At 43.4% G+C, this 20,754-nt stretch overlaps 1 protein-coding gene across 1 annotated transcript in view; it reads right to left on the bottom strand.

The window, feature by feature from the left end:
• The window catches only part of LOC144800599 (vitamin D3 hydroxylase-associated protein-like), a 422,322-nt gene that overhangs the window by 55,512 nt on the left and 346,056 nt on the right, over window positions 1-20,754 (bottom strand). Inside the window, exon 11 of the mRNA XM_078671692.1 lies at window positions 11,742-11,785. Within this exon, the coding sequence (XP_078527818.1) occupies window positions 11,742-11,785 (44 nt within the window). The remainder of the gene's footprint in view (window positions 1-11,741; window positions 11,786-20,754) is intronic.

Here is a 20,754-nt window from a genome sequence, read left to right on the forward strand (position 1 = left end):
CATGTTTTTGCACTCTGTGAAGTATTGGTCCACAAAGAGGTACAGACTAAGTATCACTTTGAACAAGGAATGAAAATGATAAAAGATAATTAAAAGCAGAGATGGAAAACAAAGAAAGAAAATGTAATGTTTCTGCACAGCAATTCTAATGCTTCAATTATATGAGAAATGACTTTCAAATATTGTTGTTTTAATGAACTGCTGCAGCATGAGTATTTAGTCTATCTTCACTAATTAAGATCACACTAAGATAGATACATATATGTATGTATGTATATATATATCACAACACCAACAGAACTCCTTCTGGATACCGTGGCCCTTAGAAAGGTGGGTCCGTAATACCGGCGGAGCGTGCCGGTCAATAATGCCACACAGAAGTTCAAAGTAAAACACACGCTCAGGAAACTCCACCAAGTGGAGGTTTAAGGGCCTAGTTGTAACACTTTTTGCCGGACAAGCAGTCGTGATCACACAATGATTAGACAGTGAGGGTCCATTACATATCCTTGTGTAAACATAAATAAAGGACTCAATTTGGAGTGACTGAAAAGCATGCCAGGTTGTGGGGGCCCTCTTGGAACATGCTAAAGCTATGGAAATACAATGAATCAAAAGCATGATATGTTCTGCATTGCAATGCAACGCAGTTCCCACTGAAAAAGTATGAACAGCAAAGGATATATGCTGGTACCAAATGTGGAGATACTAAATATGGACATACTTGTAGATACATGTGTACTCTATTTGAATAATTTCGTCCATAAGGTCAAGAGAATAACGTCTTGTGATGCGCCCTAGCGGCTGAACAATCGCCTCCGATTCTATGTCTGAATAGTACATCCAAAATAATATGAAGCCTTAATGATAACTGATTGTGTATGTAACTGTACAGAATAACTTGGCCATGGAATGCACTACATGAACAGACTTGCATACTGTTATAGAGAAGCAAAACATAAAATGCAAAATGTATCCAGGTAAATGCAAGCGCCAAGTGGCGAATATCAAAATCCATCTGACACCCCAAGGACAGCTAGTAAGATTTAAATCAACAAACGAATGTGCATACTGTAGAGTGATAATTACTTAAAATGGTAAATTACTGCAGAAAAAGACACCAAGGAAAATAAATAAATCTGATCTCCCAGGTGCAAGTGCCGTGAATGAGAAGAAAAGGGTAAGGGACCCATGCACAAACTCCTTCCGCCATCAATGGGTCCCTTCCTTTCCTCCTGAAACAGATAACAAATACAAATGATTAAAAATGATAAAAAATTGCACACAATATTTAAATCAATGCATTACAATTTGCACACAGAGTGTCTAACATCTTATACAATTGTGGAGACAGGTGGAAGATTGGCGAACCAACAATTAGTCCTCATGAAGATGTATACCTAGCTCCTCGTCAAGATTGTGTCGCCCCAGATGTTTGGTTTCAAGCTCCAAAAGACACTTAGATTCACGTTCGCGGAACTTCAGTACACAATTGCCACCCCTGGAGCCCATGTGGATTTGGTCAATAGCAAAGAAACTCAAGCGGGAACTGTCCGATGAGTGATATTCTTGAAAATGCCCGGCGATGGGATAACGCTCGTTTCTGTTGTTAATAGCCCGCATGTATTGTATTGTATTGTATTGTATTGTAATTGCATTTATATAGCGCTTACTACCCCTGACGAGGCGTCGAAGCACTCTTTCGGCGGGTAGCACGCTACTCCGGGACCAACAGAGGATTAGTGTTGAATTAGTATAGTGAAACATGCAAGTACATTTTAAGTGGTGGATAGGTTAGTCAGTTATTTGAATTTGGAATGATAGCAGAAGGATAGAGTAGGACAAAGGTTAGTATTTATTTATCGCTGGCTTGTTGACGCACGCTATTCAGGGAGCCTATAAAGAATTAGTGGTGAATTAATATGGTGAAATATGAGGTAATTTCAGTGGTGGATAAAAGTGGAAGAAAGATTTGCATTCATATAGCACTTGTTACCCCTGATGGGTGTTGAAGCGCTTTTTTGGCAAGTAGCACGCCACTCTGGAACCCATAAAGGATTAGTGTTGAAAATTAGTATAGTATAAATATGAAGTAATTTGAGTAGTAGATATGTTATTCAGTTATTTGGGCAGTATATTAGTATAGTTGAATATGGAACATGGAATTTGAGAAGTGAACATGTTAGTCTGTTAATTTTGATAGAAAAAAGGAAAGTGGACGGATACAAGAGTGAAGGATCTTTCATTTTTTTTTTTATGTGAAAAAGGGCAGCATTTCTGGCCCTAGTCCCGAACAGGCCCAAACAGGCAACTACCCTTGTCCTCTACACCCTTAGCCTCGACGCCTGGGCTGAGACGCCCTAAGCCTGGCTTTTTGTAGCCCTAGTAGCCCTAGTAATCAGGTGACCCCTTCAGCCAATGGGACCCCTAACACTATCCAATCACAACACTAGCCCTAGCATCTAGAACCAATAGGAGACCAAGACCTTGCAGCCAATCTTAACCCTAGTCCAAGCACCCAATCAGTTCAAAAAACCTTATCTCTACGTCCAATAAAGGCCTTAGCCCTACCACTAGGCCCAACCCAAGTCTAAGCTCCCACTGGTACAGGTAGTCCTAGTCCCTACTTCCAATAGAAAGCCTAACCCTACTCTTAGTCCCACAACTGGTCCAACAACCAATCACATCAGAGGCCCTAATCCCTACTTCCAATTAAAGCTCTAACCCTAGCCCTAGTCCCACCCTACTCCCAACAACCAATAACATAGGAAGCCCTAGTCCCTACTTCCAATTGAAATCCTAACCCTATCCCTAGTCCCAACCCTGCAATGATTGATTCACAGACCGAGAAACCAATCAGAACCCTCAAATACCCAACCAATGAGGACATTAACCCTAACCCAATAGAAACACCAGATACAACCACCAATCAGTGTACACATGTGCCAACCACTAGCACACCATATAAGGTCCCAGCAACCTGAGACAAGGTTTGCTGGCCAGGAAGTTGGAAGCTGCTTGCTCCTGTTCAGAATCTCCTAGGAGACAGACAGGCACAATCCACAACTTTGGACTTCAGCAGGTAAAGGCTTCACTAACTTGAAATCTAACAATACTGATTGAATAAAGACTTACTCCCCCTGCTGGCCAAAAAACGAAGTGCACAGGCCCCAGTAAATACAGTTTCAACAGCTCACAGAAGCACCCTCTGATGTAGAAAATCCCTGTTGCTGGGGGGCGGGGGGGGGGCAGGGGGGCTGGCCTCACTGGCTTGTGAACACAAAATGGAGGCTGGAGGTGCACTGTTTGAGCACACAGGCCTAAGCACAGAGCAAAGAAGAAATTTGGAGGGAAAACAGATTTGTCACCAAGGAATGAGAGGGACAGACTACAGAGGTTGGACTGCAAATCCCACAATTCAACACACTAAATGAAGGCAATCATGGGCAGGGAAAACCACACATTTAAAACACAACACAGGTGATAACATATGCAATTACATGCAGGCTAAAACTACAATTTTTAACTGTAACAACCACAGGCATAGACCGTAAACAGAGAAAGTGAAAATCGTTTTTTAAACAACTTTTTGTCTTGGGAAGAGACAGCACTAGTCTGTCTCCTTACCACTTCCTGGACGTTGCTCACTGCAATCTGGGCCACATGTAGGCTGCAAATCACAAGATGGAGGAGAATAATTTGGGGTGCACCCAGCAAGGCCTTAAGGGGCCTGGTCAGGTGTGAGAGGAGGGCTCAGACTTGCCTGGTAGCTGAATAGCCAATGGTCTGCTGGCCTGGGGGTGGGGTCTGGGCAGCTGCTTGCTCCTGTTCAGAATCTCCTAGGAGACAGACAGGCTCAATCCACAACTTTGGACTTCAGCAGGTAAAGGCTTCACTAACTCGAAATCTAACAATACTGATTGAATAAAGCTTTACTCCCCCTGCTGGCCAAAAAACGAAGTGCACAGGCCCCAGTAAATACAGTTTCAACAGCTCACAGAAGCACTCTCTGATGTAGAAAATCCCTGTTGCTGGGGGTAGGGAGGGAGGCAGGGGGGCTGGCCTCACTGGCTTGTGAACACAAAATGGAGGCTGGGGGTGCACTGTTTGAGCACACAGGCGTAAGCACAGAGCAAAGGAGAAATTTGGAGGGAAAACAGATTTGTCACCAAGGAATGAGAGGGACAGACTACAGAGGTTGGACTGCAAATCCCACAATTCAACACACTAAATGAAGGCAATCATGGGCAGGGAAAACCACACATTTAAAACACAACACAGGTGATAACATATGCAATTACAGGCAGGCTAAAACTACAATTTTTAACTGTAACAACCACAGGCATAGACCGTAAACACAGAAAGTGAAAATCGTTTTTTAAACAACTTTTTGTCTTGGGAAGAGACAGCACTAGTCTGTCTCCTTACCACTTCCTGGACTCTGCTCACTGCAATCTGGGCCACATGTAGGCTGCAACTCACAAGATGGAGGAGATGCTCCAATACACTCTTCTTAGCCATAAAGGAAGTACTCCCTAAGTACGTCAATTTGCACCGGCACTCGGGCACATACACCACAAAGGTAGAACTACAAGTCAAAATTTTTTTTTGGTCTAGTTAGGCCCTGGTGTTGTGTATTATTTAACCATGTAGCTATTGTGGCATGCTTTGCAGTGTCCGCATGGAAAAAAGCCTTGTAGATTGTGATCCCCTTGATGTTGTGTATACGATATATCACTGTGTACAAGAATGTCCCACAAACTGTGTCGTTTCCTCTACGTGATCCTCAGTCTGTTGTATAGAGTGCGACCTACAATCGCATCAGTGGTAAGGATATCCCAATTCCTTGCCATGATTTTTTGTATCTGCTGGGAATTTCTACTGTAGGTCAGTATTACTCTGGTGTCATTGGTTCCCATGGTGTCAGTGTCCCTTTTAGGTTAATTCAGGGTTTGTGATCTGCTGACCAAGCTATCTTTCAATTGGCACGTTCCAGGACCCAGTTGAGATAACCCCAGGGCCTTAAATCTGGAGACCATATTTTCTTGTTCAATCCTATAAGCTTCTTCAGTGCTGCAGTTCCTGCTTGCTCTCAATAGTTCACCATATGGAATACTCCATATAAGATTATCAAGGTGACTACTGAGAGCATGAAGCCTGTTAGCCCCAGTGGTTTTGCAGAAGAGACTAGTTTGCAGGGTGCCTTGACTCACCACTGTTTTGACATCTAGAAACTCAATATTAGGTCTGCTCATATTGTGGGCAAGTTTGATGTTGTGTTTAGGCCTCACCTTTTGCCCAACCAAGCTTTTCAACTATTTTGAAACACGTATTGACATTTTTAAATTTCTACGTCAATTAAAATTTAAAAAGTGGCACAGTCTAAAAAAAACAAGCCTATCTCGGAGGCCACCTCTAAGCCCAACATAAGTGCTCTCCCTAGTCTCACAGTGGGAAATGCGGAGACACTTAGTATTACACAAACTGGAAATGGATACTGAATCCACACATGGGGATCTTGGGAACAATTCCAGTGATCTTGATCTCACCACTGATCTAGCAGCAGCCACCAAATTCAAACCATGCTCTATTGTCTATCCAAACCTACAACAAGACAATATTGATACCTTCCATAATGTGATTACCAAGGCTCCCCAGAAATTCAAACACCGCACCTGGACTAAAGGGGTACTACCACACAATCTATGCATCAGACAGAAAGAAATCATCAAATCCCTGGGGGATGACGCCAGCCTTGTCATACAGTCAGCAGACAACATTGTCCTCATGAGTAAAGAAATGTACATTACCGAGGCTTTGAGACAGTTTAATGACACCAGGTTTTATTCTAAAATCAACAAAGATGTACACAATGACAGTATTTTGACCACTTGGAACAAACTCACTGAATGGGAACAGAAAGGTATCATCGCATGGGAAGAATTCTGCTTTCTGAAAAGAGACTACCCCAATCTACCCATTTTGTAACTTCTGCCCAAAATTCATAAAGATCCTGTAATTCCTCCTGGCAGATCTATAGTGTCATCTAAGGGCAGTATTATGGAGAATATATCCAAATACGTAGATCATTTCCTCAGGGAACATGTCATTTCCCTCCCCTCATATGTCAGGGATACCAAGGATTTTCTTTCTATATTGGGTGGCACAATGTGGGAAGAAAATTTCCTTTTGGTTACTGTTGGACTTGGTCCTTTTTGCAGGGTCATCCCTGAACTTTTTCCTTCCTCCTGTATTTTGCCTGACCTGTTTTTGTTGGTTTTATGACTCTGGGCACTTTACCACTGCTGATCAGTGTTAAAGTGTGTACGCTCTCCCTGTTATAAATTGATGTATGGATTAGTGATTCCATGATTGGCTGGTTTCGTTTACCTGTCAGACCCTAGTACAGTGCACCAGGAGTGCCCAGATCTGGTAAGCCAAATGTTGCTAGTGGGCTTGCAGCACTGGTTGTGCCACCCACAGAAGCAGCCTGTAAAAGTGTGTCTAAGGCTAGCCATTGCAGAGCCTGTGTGTAGTCTGGTACTGCCATGTTGACTGGGCACGTGCACACACTTGCCGGTCCCTAAACCTTCCCTTTTCTTCATATCAGACACCCCTATGGTAGGCCCAAGGGCAGGTTGCATTGTAAGTATAAGGTACTATATGTGGCATGTCCGAATAGTGAATTCCAGCCATTTTCGTTTTCACTATTGCAAGGCTACCTAGTCCCCATAGGCCAGAATGGGCAGTTAGATTAGTACATCTGATAATCCTAACTGACTCAGTGAACTAGGTAGAAATTCGAGTTTAGTATGCCTGAACTCAGAATGATGAAATACATCTTTTAGTGAAGTTGGTTTTAACATTCTGTGTTTGAAAATACCACTTTAAGAATGTAGGTATTTTCTTGTCTAAATATCCAAGCCTGCCTCTGCTAGGTTGTGTATTCCTTGTCTGGAGTTTGAGTGAAAGGGGCTGGGAGATTCCAGGAGACAGGGTGAGTCAGCCTAGTGTTGAATAGAGAGATCTGCATCTAGATGGGAGAGAGGAGTTGCACCTGGGACCTGAATAGGACTGTGACTTCCCTCCACAATGCCGGCTCCACCCCCATGGTGCGTCTGATGTCTCTGCCCTGCAGTGTGAAAGGAAAGAAGGAGTCATGTAAACAGAGTGCTCCAGGACTGACCAGAACCGGTTTGGTCTAGGCAAAGGCCTCTCCGCCTTCAGAGAACAAACAGAAACTGTGTATAAAAGAGGGGTCCCAAACCCCAGAGAATTAGATCACTTTTGGATTATAAGAAGAAACCTTTGCTGAGCGGAAGCGTCTCGCATCGTCAGAAAAGAGTGTCGCCGACGAAGCCGCTGTTGTCGCATCACTGAACAAGGGTGTCACCGCTGTAGCTGACACATCGAGCCGAGACTTCTCGTAACATCGGAGAAGCATCCTGCATCAGGAAAAACTAGACGTCTTTATTTCTTTGCACCAGATCTTTGCTGCATTTCCATAGTTGCAACACTTTTGTTGCCCTGCGTGTCGCATCTTAAGGTACATTGACTCAAAGTGCCACATTTTAAGAACTTAAGAGAACTAAGCTAAACCTACCATTTTAAGTATAGTATTGTGGATTTTTGTCGTTTGTGGTCTTGTGATAAGTCTATATAAAGAATACTTATTTTCGATATACAACCTGTGTGGTGTCCATCTGTAGTGTTGTCACTTGATTATTGTATGTGTTCACAAATGCTTTACATACTGCCTCTGAGATAAGCCTGTCTGCATGTGCCAAGCTACCAAGGGGGTGAGCAGGGGTTATTTTAGGAGTGTACCCCCTTACCCTAACTAGAGGCAAGGGTCCCTATTTGTCACAAGTACCTACCTGTGCCAACTAGAGACCCCCACATCTAACAGTTACTCTTGATCACAATCAGGGTATAGATGCATGTTTTCATTTCCTAAAAAATACCCCAATTGGAAATCTTGGGCATACCAACATATGCTCCTGGGCATGATGAGACTCTGCCTCCATAACAACATCTTTATGTTTGATGGCACAATCTACAAGCAGGTACTGGGGACAGATATGGTTGCTTGCTTTCCCCCGTTTCGCTAACCTGTTCATGGGGATGTGGGAGTAAAAGATTTGTAGAGATACAGATCTCAGCAGTGATTTTATGAAGGTTACTCTCTTGCTATGTTCTATTGACTATCTTTTTGTAATTTGGAAAGGTACAGAGGAAGAGGCCCTGACATTTATCAATAAATTGAATTCTAATGAACACAACATCAAACTCGCCCACAATATGAGCAGAGATAGTATTGAGTTTCTAGTTGTCAAAATAGTGGGGAGTCAAGGCACCCAGCAAAGTAGTCTCTTCCGCCAAACCACAGTGGGTAACAGCCTTCCTCATGCTCTCTGTGGCCACCCGTATTATCTGAAGTGGAGCATTCCATATGGTGGACTATTTAGGGGGAAGAAGGAAATGCAGCACTGAAGAAGCTTAAAGTGTTGCAAGGATCCTGCTCATACACAGAACTGTGCACAGAGACCTAGGTCATCAGTGAATTGTGGTGTACCAGAAACTCACCTCAGTACCTAGAAAAAGCCCAACCAGCTAGCATCAGTGTCACATTAGCTCTTCATCCTATAGCAAAGTAACCAATGATTAGACAACCTAGAACATGTGACTTAGTACAAACTCCGGAATGGTGGGAAGTGAGAACACTCTTTCATTATACTCTCATACCAGTCCACAACAGGAGTAAAGTAGAGACATGGGTAAGGTTAAAATATTTATTTTAACAGCATGATCTCAGGTGCAGTGTCTTAGCCAACATAAGTAGACATACGAATAAAAATAATATGGTCAGCATTGTTACAATTCCATAAAATACAAAAGGAGAAATCATATTACAATGATGGTGAAAACAGGTCTTATAGCGCCTAGTTTAAACACCCTCCCTATATAGGAACTATGTATTATAATCTAAAGAAGGTCTCTTAGGCTTGTTTGGGGGACCCCATTACCTTTCCGCTCAGTAAGAGTAAATCACATCTGGATCAGCAGAAGCTCTCTGCATCCCTGTAAACGGAAAATCTTCCAAATGTGTGAAATCATGGCAAGTGTGCAATAATAAGGGTGCCAGAATCTTAGTTGGCTCACAGCTGCCTAATTGTTGTGTCTAGAAAGCGTTACTCGATCATGTCGAAAAACAGCTAACATGTTTAGATAACCTTGACGGCTTCAGCACACACTGTGCAGACTAGGGGCACGATGCAAGTCTAGAGATGTCAAAAGCAAAGCCCTTTCGCAAGTGTAGACCTTCACGAAGGATAACTTACAAAAACAGCTATGCAGTGTCATGTGCAAAAGCGGCAAAAGGTAAAATGGCTTTTAAACTTCTAATAAGCCATGCTAACATAACATGCGCGCAAAGCAGGCCTTAGGCCATACTACAAAAGCATTGAACAAGAAAATATGATCTCCAGATTTAAGGTCAAGGGTTATCCCAACAGGGTCTTGGAATATGCAAAATTGAAATCCAGCTTGGTCAGCAGGTCAAAAACCCTGAATAAACCTAACAGGGACACTGACACCATGGGAACCAATGACACCAGAGTAATACTGACCTACAGTAGAAATTCACAGCAGATACAAGAGATCATGGCAAGGAATTGGGATTTCCTTACCAGTTATCTGATTTTAGGTCACACTCTATACAACAGACCGAGAATCACGTATAGAAAAGGCCGCAGTTTGGGGGACATTCTTGTACACAGCTATATATCCCATACACAACATAAAGGGGATCACAATCTACAAGGCTTTTTCCCCTGCGGACACTGCAAGGTATGCTGCAATATCAACATGGTTAAAGTATACACTACGCCAGGGCCTATCAAGACCAAAAGATTAACCCAATTTTTGACCTGAAGTTCTACCTTTGGGGTGTATGGGCTGGAGTGTCCTTGCAAATTGAGATACGTAGGGAGCACTACCTTTATGGTTCAGAAAAAGGTATTGAAGCACATGCTGGCTATTAACAACAGAGACACGCATTATCCTGTCGCCAGGCATTTTCAAGAATACCACTTATCAAACAGTTTCCTCTTGAGTTTCTTTGTCATTGAGCAAATCCACATGGGCCCCAGGGGTGGCAATTGTGTACTGAAGCTGTGCAAACATGAATCCAAGTGTAATTGTGTGCATTTTGTTATAATTTATAATCATTTGTATTTGTTATCCGTTTCAGGAGGAAACTAAGGGACCCACTGATGGTGGAGGGAGATTGCTCAAGGGGGTTCCCTACCGATTTCTTCTCATTCACGGGCACTTGATAGAGAAGATTTATTTTCTTTGGTTCTTTATTGTCTTTTTCTGCAGTAATTTACTATTTTAAGTAATTGTCACTCTACACTATGTACATTCGTTTGTTGCTGTACATCTTACTTGCTGTCCTGTGGGTGCCAGATGGATTTCGTTATTCGCTACTTGGCGCTTGCATTTACCTGGATACATTTTGCATTTTATGTTTTGCTTCTGTAAAACAGTATTTCTATAGACAGTCATTTCTAGACAATTATCTAGTACATTACAAATTAATATAGACTCAATCAATACTATATTTCTCTGTCCAGTCGGACAGGTATTTCATATACAATTACAAATATAACACAAAATAAGGGACACAATCCAAGTGGGACACAGCCTGCATGCTACTAACACGAACGGACAAACAACATTAAGTAAAGGGTTCAGGCAAAAAAGAGCATGTCTGTATATACTGTGCACAACCTGAGTAGTCCTATCGTAATCGCAGGACGGGTCCTTGTGTATGGAAGGACACCAACCAGATTCAAGCACCAGATAGATAGCTTGAGCCGTACGTTAGGAGGGGATTGTCCATTGTAGCTTGTAGAATAATGAAAGCCGCATATGGCACCACGATACAAGGACTGAGTCAAGCCATGGTGAATTGAGTGCCGTGATTGGCACAAGGATGAGGGAGACAGCTTGATCTTAATGCTGGGAAAACCTTTGTCTTTAATTTGCCAGGATTAGAGGGAGCCGCAATCGCGGTCTCAGTAATGGGCATCCCGATTAAGTCTCGACATCTGTCTCCGGTGATGCGACCGGAGACAGATGCATTGAGATCACGCGTTCGCAATAATAGTGTAGTGAGCCAGCATCAGCTGCAAAAACCAGAGGTATTCATACCTTTCATTCCAGGCCAAAGACTATGGACCACAAAATCCCAAGAAAATGATCACCCCACTGTGGCATCACCAGAGATATTGGATTTCTCTCTGAAGTGTGAATGCAACACTTGGTGGTGACATTATCCTTATGGAGAACTTTTCATATTATAATGTATGTGGAAACCTGCTGTTCTATTCCGTACACTTATATGAAGTGATGAGTTTTATATTCCTTATGTTTTTTTATTATTTTAGGTCATTTACATTTTACAAATTCCTTTATACTTAAAATATTGCATTCCTTTTGAACCCTTGTAAACATCATGGATACACAGCTAAAATGTGTTCTTTTAAAACTTAACACTTGGGAAAATGGAATTATGTTTTCATAATGTCCTCTCTCTCATATTACTCTGCCTAGGTTTTATTCCACATGTGCCAAGAACACAAATATGCATAGACCCAAATGCACCTCCCACTGCAATTCATCACAAGTGGTCATTCGGCTACCCACAGTGAGAACCAACAGTGAACAACACTTACCCCAAGCCTCTTAAGGTTCGGCAGACAAGTGAAAACCTAGGAAACTGAAGGAAAAACAAAAAAAAACATTTCTTTAAACATTCTCTTTTTTTTAGTGTATTCTACATGAACACAGATTATGATGGTAAAAGAAATCTGTGATCGAACAACATCTCTGTCTCAATCAGGACCGCCTCAACGCTGCTCAAATGTATGAAAGTTGAAGACTAGCCTCTTTAAAGAACACTGCATTAGAATGCATTAACCATCCACAATCCGGCTACCTCTCTCCGATTACTTGTTGACGTTATGCCTGACTTTGACCATGTACAGTGTTCCACTGTCTATTAGCTAGGTTTGTGCTATAAAAATAATACCCAGAAACCGGTCCCAGGATACTGGTTTCCGGTCCAGGGAGGACCTGGCTTGGTAGTTCAGTCTGGACTGTTCCAATGAGCACAGGGTCAAGACTGATTTGCATATGGCTGGGTCTAAACTGGGGTGGCATGGTGAGCAAAAGAACGCTGGATTTAACCCAGATCTCTTGACTGGGGTGAATGTGAGATTTATTCAGCATTCCGTCCATCATTTGTATGTGTAGCACTTTTCACGCTAAGTGGGATGGGTATGCCCAGACATGGGTCCCTTTCTCATTGTGCCACTGGATTCAAGCTACCTTGGCTGATGAAGGGTAATACCCAGAATCCAGTCCCAGGATGCTTGTTTCTGGTCCAGGGAGGACGTGGCTTGGCAGTTCGGTTTGGACTGTTCCCATGAGGTACAGGGTCAAGACTGATTCGAATATGGCTGGGTCTGAACTGGGGTGGCATGGTGAGCAAAAGAACGATGGATTTAACCCAGATCTCTTGACTGGGGGTGAATGTATGATTTATTCAGCATTCCGTCCATCATTTTTTTTGCATAATAAAAATAACTTAAACATGCATACATAGATACACATTTGAACAAAAGTGATGGGGTCGAGGTAGAGTTAAAAAAAACAGTGACATTATTGTATATATTTAGATTTGTATAGAGTGCTATTTGTTACAGTCAGTATATCTAGGTGAAATATCGAAAAAGGGCCTTGGTTCCAACCAGTGAAGGGAGAATCCTGGTGTAATAGTCTTCAGTCCTTATTCACAGAGTTGGGGAGTTTAGCTGCATTAACACTGGAACATCATTCAGACTATTTCTGAAACTGTAGCGTCGTGGCGCCCTAGGCTTGGGTTCAGTAAGTTACACAGTCTGGATCCCTAGACCCAGAGATCTACTTCTACTTCTGTTTAAAATATCATAAGCTTCATTTAGAGAGAAGGTTTGTTGTTACTGATCGCAGGTTTTCATTGGGTTTATAGCGGATGGCTAATACCAGCAAGCGTCTCTGTAAGTAAATGATAGCCTTTAGCCCTTGGTCTGACTTAAATACAACACTGTATTCTGCTAGGTTAGCACTAAATCAGTACTCCAACAAACACACATATCTATTGAAAGTGGCATAAAATGGTAATTATGTACTGCCTAACTGGCTTGTTCCCTACTGAAGGAGAGACTACAACCTGATGGAGGATAATTCGTTCTTGATGCATTTTTCTTCCCTCACATGCAGCAGTTATCATTCAATGAGTCAACATTGCAGGATGGGTATACTAATGCCCAAGAGTAGTGTGGCTGGTCTACCTCATACGTAAAGCACTATAGCCAGATGGACAATTAAGCTACAGCATCTGGGATAAACCTATTCAGGAAGGGGATATCCTGCTGGGCAGGGGGATCCACTGCCTTGTGAGGTATGTTCCACAGGATGAGATGAAAGGTACACCAGATACACCAGACTGTAGTCCTCCCTACACTCCTCAAAACGTAATTGCCACTCATTCAGTAAGCCCTCCACCAGACAGCTCCAGCATCAAGGAGTAGTGCCCAAATCAGGCAGCTGTCCAACTTTCATAACTTATCCCCACCAACAGGCGATTGACCTGTGTCCTCCCCATCAGAAAGTTAGCCATATCCAGGCAGTTGCAGCATTATTCCTATTCTGTCAGGCAGTAGACCCCCACACCATCATGCCTTACATCTCTGATCAGCTAGTAATCCTCGATCAAGAGGTTGTGCCATAATTAGGCAGTAAGTCAGCAGACCCACACCATTATGCCTTAGATGGCTGATCAGTTAGTATTCCCTGAAAATTAATTTGTCTCTTTATCAGTCAGTAAGCCACAGACACACACCATCATGCCATAGATTCCCGATTCATGCTCAGATAATGTTCCTTGATGATAAAGTAGTCCCGGAATTAGGAATTAAGGTAGATGACTGTTGGAAGTTCGGGTCCTTATCCCTCACCACTGCTACCAAATGCTGGAGGCGGAAGTCCCTGACCCCTCGTTTCAACGTTAGGCTAAGTAAGGACACCTTCTGAGATAGCCCTGCTCACCCCCTTAGTAGCTTGGCACGAGCAGCCAAACTTATCTCCAAGGCATGAGTGTACAGTATGTGCAACCCAATGATGTCACCACAAATAGACTCCACACAAGTTTTTATAAAACAAGTATAATCTTTATATAAGAAGATATACGATATGGCCCACGATACAAAATCAATATATAAGAATGGGTAGTATTCCTTCTGGCCGATTGGTAGGTTCTAATCCCAACCACCGCTTCTAAACAACAATTAAGCTCACTTCTGTTTTCAAAAGGTTAGGCAAGTCGTATTGCTAGAATCACACACGTTGCAAAAGAAAACAAATACTGCAATGCGTAACGATCTTCTCTGGTACTGTGCAGTAGAGAAACAACGCCATACGTACCGCTACAGTCATGTACTTTACAATAGAAGGATTAATGCAATGCATATCACTACCAGCATGCCATGTGCAAGGAATAAACAAAGCAACGCTTCACGCTACAAACATGTACTGTGCAAAGAAGAAATAATGCACTGTGCCAAGTTATAATCAGATATTGTGCGATGAAGATATAATGCAATGCGCCACGTTACAATCATGTACTCTGCAAGGGAAAAATAACGCAGTGCATAGAGCACCCAGCATGTAGTTCATCAGGCACAAATAAGGTCTGGCGTCATACAACAGCTCAATATTTCGTTAGCAGCAATAATGAAGAGTGTAATACAACAGTTTAGGTGCTCTGTTAACAGTGCCCCCAATATGGATCAATGATGACACAAAAGTACCGCTTCTCAATCCCGCCCCAGTACCGCCCCTTCTTGGGCCAGCATGGGCCTAGATCTGAGCCGACGCAACAGGCTTGTGCAGCTGACAGAAGCAAGAGGCCAAGAGAGTGTCCCTCCGGGCCTGCACCCCACCCCAAGCGGTGATCCATGTAAGCTGGGGAGGCGCAACCCCACTTTCCTCTCCTCCTTCAGCGACTTGGACCTTGATCCAGAACTCTGTCAATAGGTACAGCGAGCTCCAGCCAGCAGCTCAGCTCCTTCGGGGCTGCCGGTCCGGGCCGCTGCTGTTTCACTCTGAGGGCCCAATGACCTGACCTTCGTTCCGGCAGTCTCAGTGAACACTGAGACCCGCCCTCAGCACTATGGAGACTTACTTCGAATTCGGTGCACACACTACCCAGGCACTCCTCACCAGCGCCTCTGGTTGCACCTCGACACGCACAGTACGTGTCGAGACTCGCCTCTTCTCTGGTGCTCATGATGAACCAGCGCTCTTCACCAGCACCTCGGCTTGCAACTCGACACGCACCCTGCGCGTCCGAGTCTCACCTCTTTTCCCGGTGCACACGATGTCCAGGCGCTCTTCTCCAGTGCCCTGGCTGCACCACGGCACGCACTCGGTGCATCTGAGACTCACTTCTTCGTTCGGTGCACACAACGACCAGGTGCTCCTCACCAACGCCTTGGCCTGCACCAAGACAGGCACCCTGCGTGTCCTAGACTCACTGTACTCCTGTGCCCACGATCACAAGGAACAACTTCTGAGGGTCTCAAGCTGCAAAAGCACGCGCACACTGTTTTGCTTGGGACTTCTCCAGAAACCTTTATGTTCCTGTGTTTCCAAACAGGGAGCCAGCTCACCTCGGGCCTTTGGGGTAACAAGACACAGCACAGTCTTCTTCAAGCAGGGGGACCCGGTGCCTCCAAGCAGAGTGCCAACAGCCTCTCCCTTGGTTAGAACAGGAAATTGCAGACCAGCCCCAGATCACAAAGCAAGGATTGGTCTTTCCATAGCAGTCTCTTCATTTGCTCCTTCTTTAGCAGGGGTTCCTCTTGACCACAGAATGGCTCCAAGCCTTTTCAGTCTCAATCCATTTCTGTTTTATTCCGACGTTCAGGGTTTTCAGCTCTCATAGTTATAACCCTTAATGTCTTTGAAGTTAGTTTGTGCTCAGGGGTCCCTGACCCCTCCTTAAATAAGTTCTGGGTGTCTCCCTCCCAGTGTCACCTTTCTCCCTTTGATACTAGGGGTCTGGGTCTTTTATCACTCAGCAGGAGATTGGTCAATTGCTTTATAGCACCAGCCCAGGCCTTTTCACCTCCCAGGCTTCTCCTTCCCCTACTCTCCAGATGCAGGGCAGCATGGTGCCATCTCCACCCCTCCCTGTGTCAAGACCTCGCCCAGCTGCTCTCACCTTCCAGATCCAGACAGTCAATCCACATTTCAGCAGAGACACAGAAATGCTTAAAACACAAAAACTCAGCCACTTTCTAAATTAGTGGTTTCTGAACACACAGTGACAAAACCACCTTCATCGAAAGATGTGTTATGACACCGTGAGTTCATACATACTAAACTTCACCTCTCCATTATAAACCTACAGGAAACTAGGCTAACAAACACAACACCTGCCTCCCCTATTCTGTCCTATGGGCAGGATGGCCTGGCCGCAGTGAAAAACGAAATGGACTGTTTTTCACCATCAAGACATAACACACACCTTAGTATATGTCCTGCCTTCTACCTACACTGCACCCTGCCCAGAGATTACCCAGAACCTACCACAGGGGTGCCCAATGTATATGCAAAAGGGAAAGTAAGGCCTGAAAAGTGGTTACACTTGTCAGGACAACATGCTAACTTAGCAAACTGCACGCAGGCCTTACACTGCAGGCCTGAGTTCCCATCTCCATGCGCATTTGTATTACTAGCCCTGACACACACAGTGCACATCACTAGGGACTTTACTAGTAAGGCAAACATACCAATCATGGCCAACCAATTACCATTACACTTTACATAGGGAACACTTGTACTTTGACACTGATCAGTAGTGGCAAAGTACCCAAAGCATCTAAATTGGCAATTCTAGGTCAGGAAAATGGTCTAGCGGGAAAGTAAAAAGTTTAGGGAACTTTAGCCGAACAGGCTAAGTCCTACAGTGACCCACTCCACACTATCACACCATAGATCCATGATAAGATAGTATTCCTCAATAATAATGTAGTGCCTTAATAAGGCAGTAAGGCAGCAGACCCCCACACCATCATGCCACAGTTCCCCGATACATGAGCAGAGAATAGTCCTGATGATGAAGTAGTCTGTGAATCAGGAAGTAAGGACGATGACCCACTCCACATAATCATGACACAGATTCCTGATCAGCCAGAATTTCTTTAGAATGAAGTACCCCTTACTCAGAAAATAGGGAAGAAGACCGCTCCCCATCATGCCAGCGATCCCTGGTCAACTGGAATTCTTAGATAACAAAGTAGTGACCTAATCAGGCATTAAGGCTGCACCCTCACACTATATTGCCATAGATCCCAATCAGATAATATTCCTTGATAAACGGCAGTAGTCTCCCCGATCAGGTAGCAGCCTACTCATGGAAGCACTGCTCCCTTGATCAGTCACTAGCTCCACAATTAAACTCAGGCACCAGTACCCCCTTAAGAAGTGCCCCCAGCTAGTAGCAGTCCTAGACTGGTCTACAACAAAGAAGGGGCAAGTACTACAAAGTGGCCCGTGGCAAGAACTGCAAATATATCAAGAAGGTAACAAGGCTGGGAGTTTGTGAAGCCCTGCTTAGGAATAACCAAGCGCTTACAAATATTTTCCATTGAGCTAGTGATACAGGACACTGCCTTTTTGTGCAGCGGACAACTAATTTGTTGCAATTATTTCATTGACAACTAGGACACTTCAGTGGACGCTGAGGAGTTTTGGTGAAATTGTTCCTCAAAAGTATATGATGATACGATACAAAATTCAGTGTCCAGTGTATTTACAATGCTTTATCTTTTCATTGAAAATTCTTTTGGTATGTGTGGGTGTCTTTCTTTGGAACATTTCTTGCAAATCATGTTAGGAAGAAAATGGAGATATGGAGATGAAAGATTTTAGAAAGCCACTCATTACCTTAACACGTGGCACTGGTAAGTAAATACATTGTTCATTAAATATGCCTTCATTTTTGATGAATTGCTTCAAAGTGCATTTGTATAGCAGAAGTTTCCTAGAATGAAATTCTTTCTCTTTAAGCAGCTAAGATACCCAAGAAGCAATGGCTTACTTGGAGCAAATGCCACATTCATGTAATGTAGCAAAAATGGATGTAGTAATTCTGTTCATTAAGCAGAGGGATCCTTTCATGGCACCTGCCTACTGCCTCAGCATCTGTGCACGGATAGAACTGCCCATAAGTTCCATAAAATTTACAAAACACAAATGTCAAGCTTATAACTGCAACTTAGAGATATTTTCAGCCATGGGGCAAGATACCTGCAGGCCTGAGATGTGTGGGGCTGGAAAAATGGTCAGCAACTGGAGATATGTTAAGTATGGGGCTGGTACTAGGCCAGCCACAGGGACTGAGACAAATCAGCTACAGAACTGGAAATAGGTATGTGATTGGGTTAGAATTCTGTCAGTGTTGAATGCACGTCTGCCAGATGGCTAAAGATATCCCTTTTACAAAGCAAGATGCAAGTCTGTCAATGGGGCAAGAAGACAAGTCAGTCAGAGTTGGTTGGTGTTGTCACATGTTGGACTTGGCTGTCTTTGCAGTGTCACCCTCAACTCTCTCGGCTCCTTTCTTCCGGTTTCCTGAACCCGTTTTATTTGGCACTTGGGGCGCTGTGCAGTTTACCTTTGCAAACCAGATCTAAAGTGTTTGTGCTCATATTCCTTTAGACATGGTAAATTTGTGTTACACCTAATTGGCACATTTAATTTACTTATGAGGTCCAAGTAAAGAGGTACTACATGTACTCTCAGTTCCTGTAAATTAAATGCTACTAGAAGGCCTGCAGCACATATTGAGCCACCTACTTAAGTTTCCCGATGTCCTAGGCATACCATTGCAGCATGTGTGTATGTTTTAAACTACCAGTTTGACTTGGAAAAATAACCCTTTTGCCAAGCCTGAACCTTCCTTGTTAATACTTATGTCACCCCTAAGGTAGGACCTAAACAGCCCATGGGGCAAGGTGCACTGTATTTGAAAAGTTGGACATGTATTTTAGGTTTTACATGTCCTGGCAATAAAAAACTCTTGAATTCGTTTTTCACTACTGCATGGCCTCCCTCTCCCATAGCATAACATTGGATTACCTTATTACATTTAATAAGTGCTAACTTCTGATTGGGAAGAGGTAGAAATATCATGTTTGGTCTCAAAAGTTGCAAAAAGAACAAATGATGGACAGAATGCTGAACAATGTCAGATATTCACCCCAGTACAGAGACCTGGGCCTAAATCCATCATTTTTTGTTCTCCTTGCCATCCCAGATAAAACCCAGCCATATGCAAATCAGTCTTGACCCTGTTCCCCATGGGAACAGTCCAGCGGAACTGCAAGGCCAGGTCCTCCCTGGACCAGAAAAAAGCATCATGGAACCGGTTTCGGGGTAACACCCCTCATCAGCCAGGCTAGCTTGACTCCAGTGGCATGGGGTGAACTGTTCCTTGTCCCATTTACATTTTGAAGGGTCTGCCTCCTGCACAATCAGAAATAACTTGACACCAGTCTTTTGTCAACCTAGACATCTTGGAGCCTGGGCAGGGGAATGAGTGGACATTTCCAGAACAAGATGTAGAAAAACGTAGATGTTTGTCCCATTTCAAAGGGTGGCGCCACGTATAAATATTGGACCCTCAAACCAATTCTTCTTATCACTTCTGGACCAGTAGAGACACCCCAGAATGACTCCCTTATACTTCAGAAGACTGCCCTACTGCTTGAGGCCCGCTTTGTACCTCAGAGGACTGCCCTGAGAAAGAAACACCATTTTTGTGGGATTCAATTGAGAATTTATCTGAATCTTGAGATTGAGATTGTTAATTTACCACTTGATGTGTTCCCTCTTTAGTGGAGTTTTCACATCCACATCATGGATACAAACAGCACTCCATCGCAATTGGCTAGAACTATCGACTTTGTCCCGGCCTCGTGCGATTAGATGCCCACAGTTGGCGCTTTGATCTTTAAGTACTATTTTCACTAAAAACTAAAAAGAAAATCATAATTCCGGTTCTATTGATTGGATTTAATTCATTAAGGTGTCATTGAATTCATGGCAATGTTCTCTATTTTTCTAAATTGGTGTGGGAATTTTATTCTATTTTGTTATGACTTTATTATTGTTTGAGTGCTGCAGAAATACTTTACACATTGCCTTTTGCCAAGCTGCCAAAGGGTTAAGCACAGGTTAATTTAGTGACTTTTTTGCTCTTCACCCTGGCAAGGATTGCGGTTGGTGCATGAGGAGGGTTAGCACCCCAGAAAGTAAAAACCCAATTTACTACATCACCCACCAATCTGGATAACCCCCGTGGATAGCTAAGACCATGCCAATTCCATTTTCAGCAACAAGTGTTGTAGGGCTCACGAGCAGCAGTCAAAAATTGGAAGCTAGGTCAGTGATAGGGCAGAAGATAAATCTGTAAAAAAAAAAAAGAAAACTGTATTGTAAGAGTGGGCTTCAGTTCAGCCAATGTTTGGACTGGAAACCTTTTAGATACAAGGATATAGAAGGCTCAGTCAGTGTTCTAGAAATATACTCCTACTTGGGATGATGAAATGACAATTGGGGGTGAAGATACTCCAGTCA

The sequence above is a fragment of the Lissotriton helveticus genome, chromosome 1_2 (assembly GCF_964261635.1).
Source record: "Lissotriton helveticus chromosome 1_2, aLisHel1.1, whole genome shotgun sequence".
NCBI classification, from domain to species: Eukaryota; Metazoa; Chordata; class Amphibia; order Caudata; family Salamandridae; genus Lissotriton; species Lissotriton helveticus.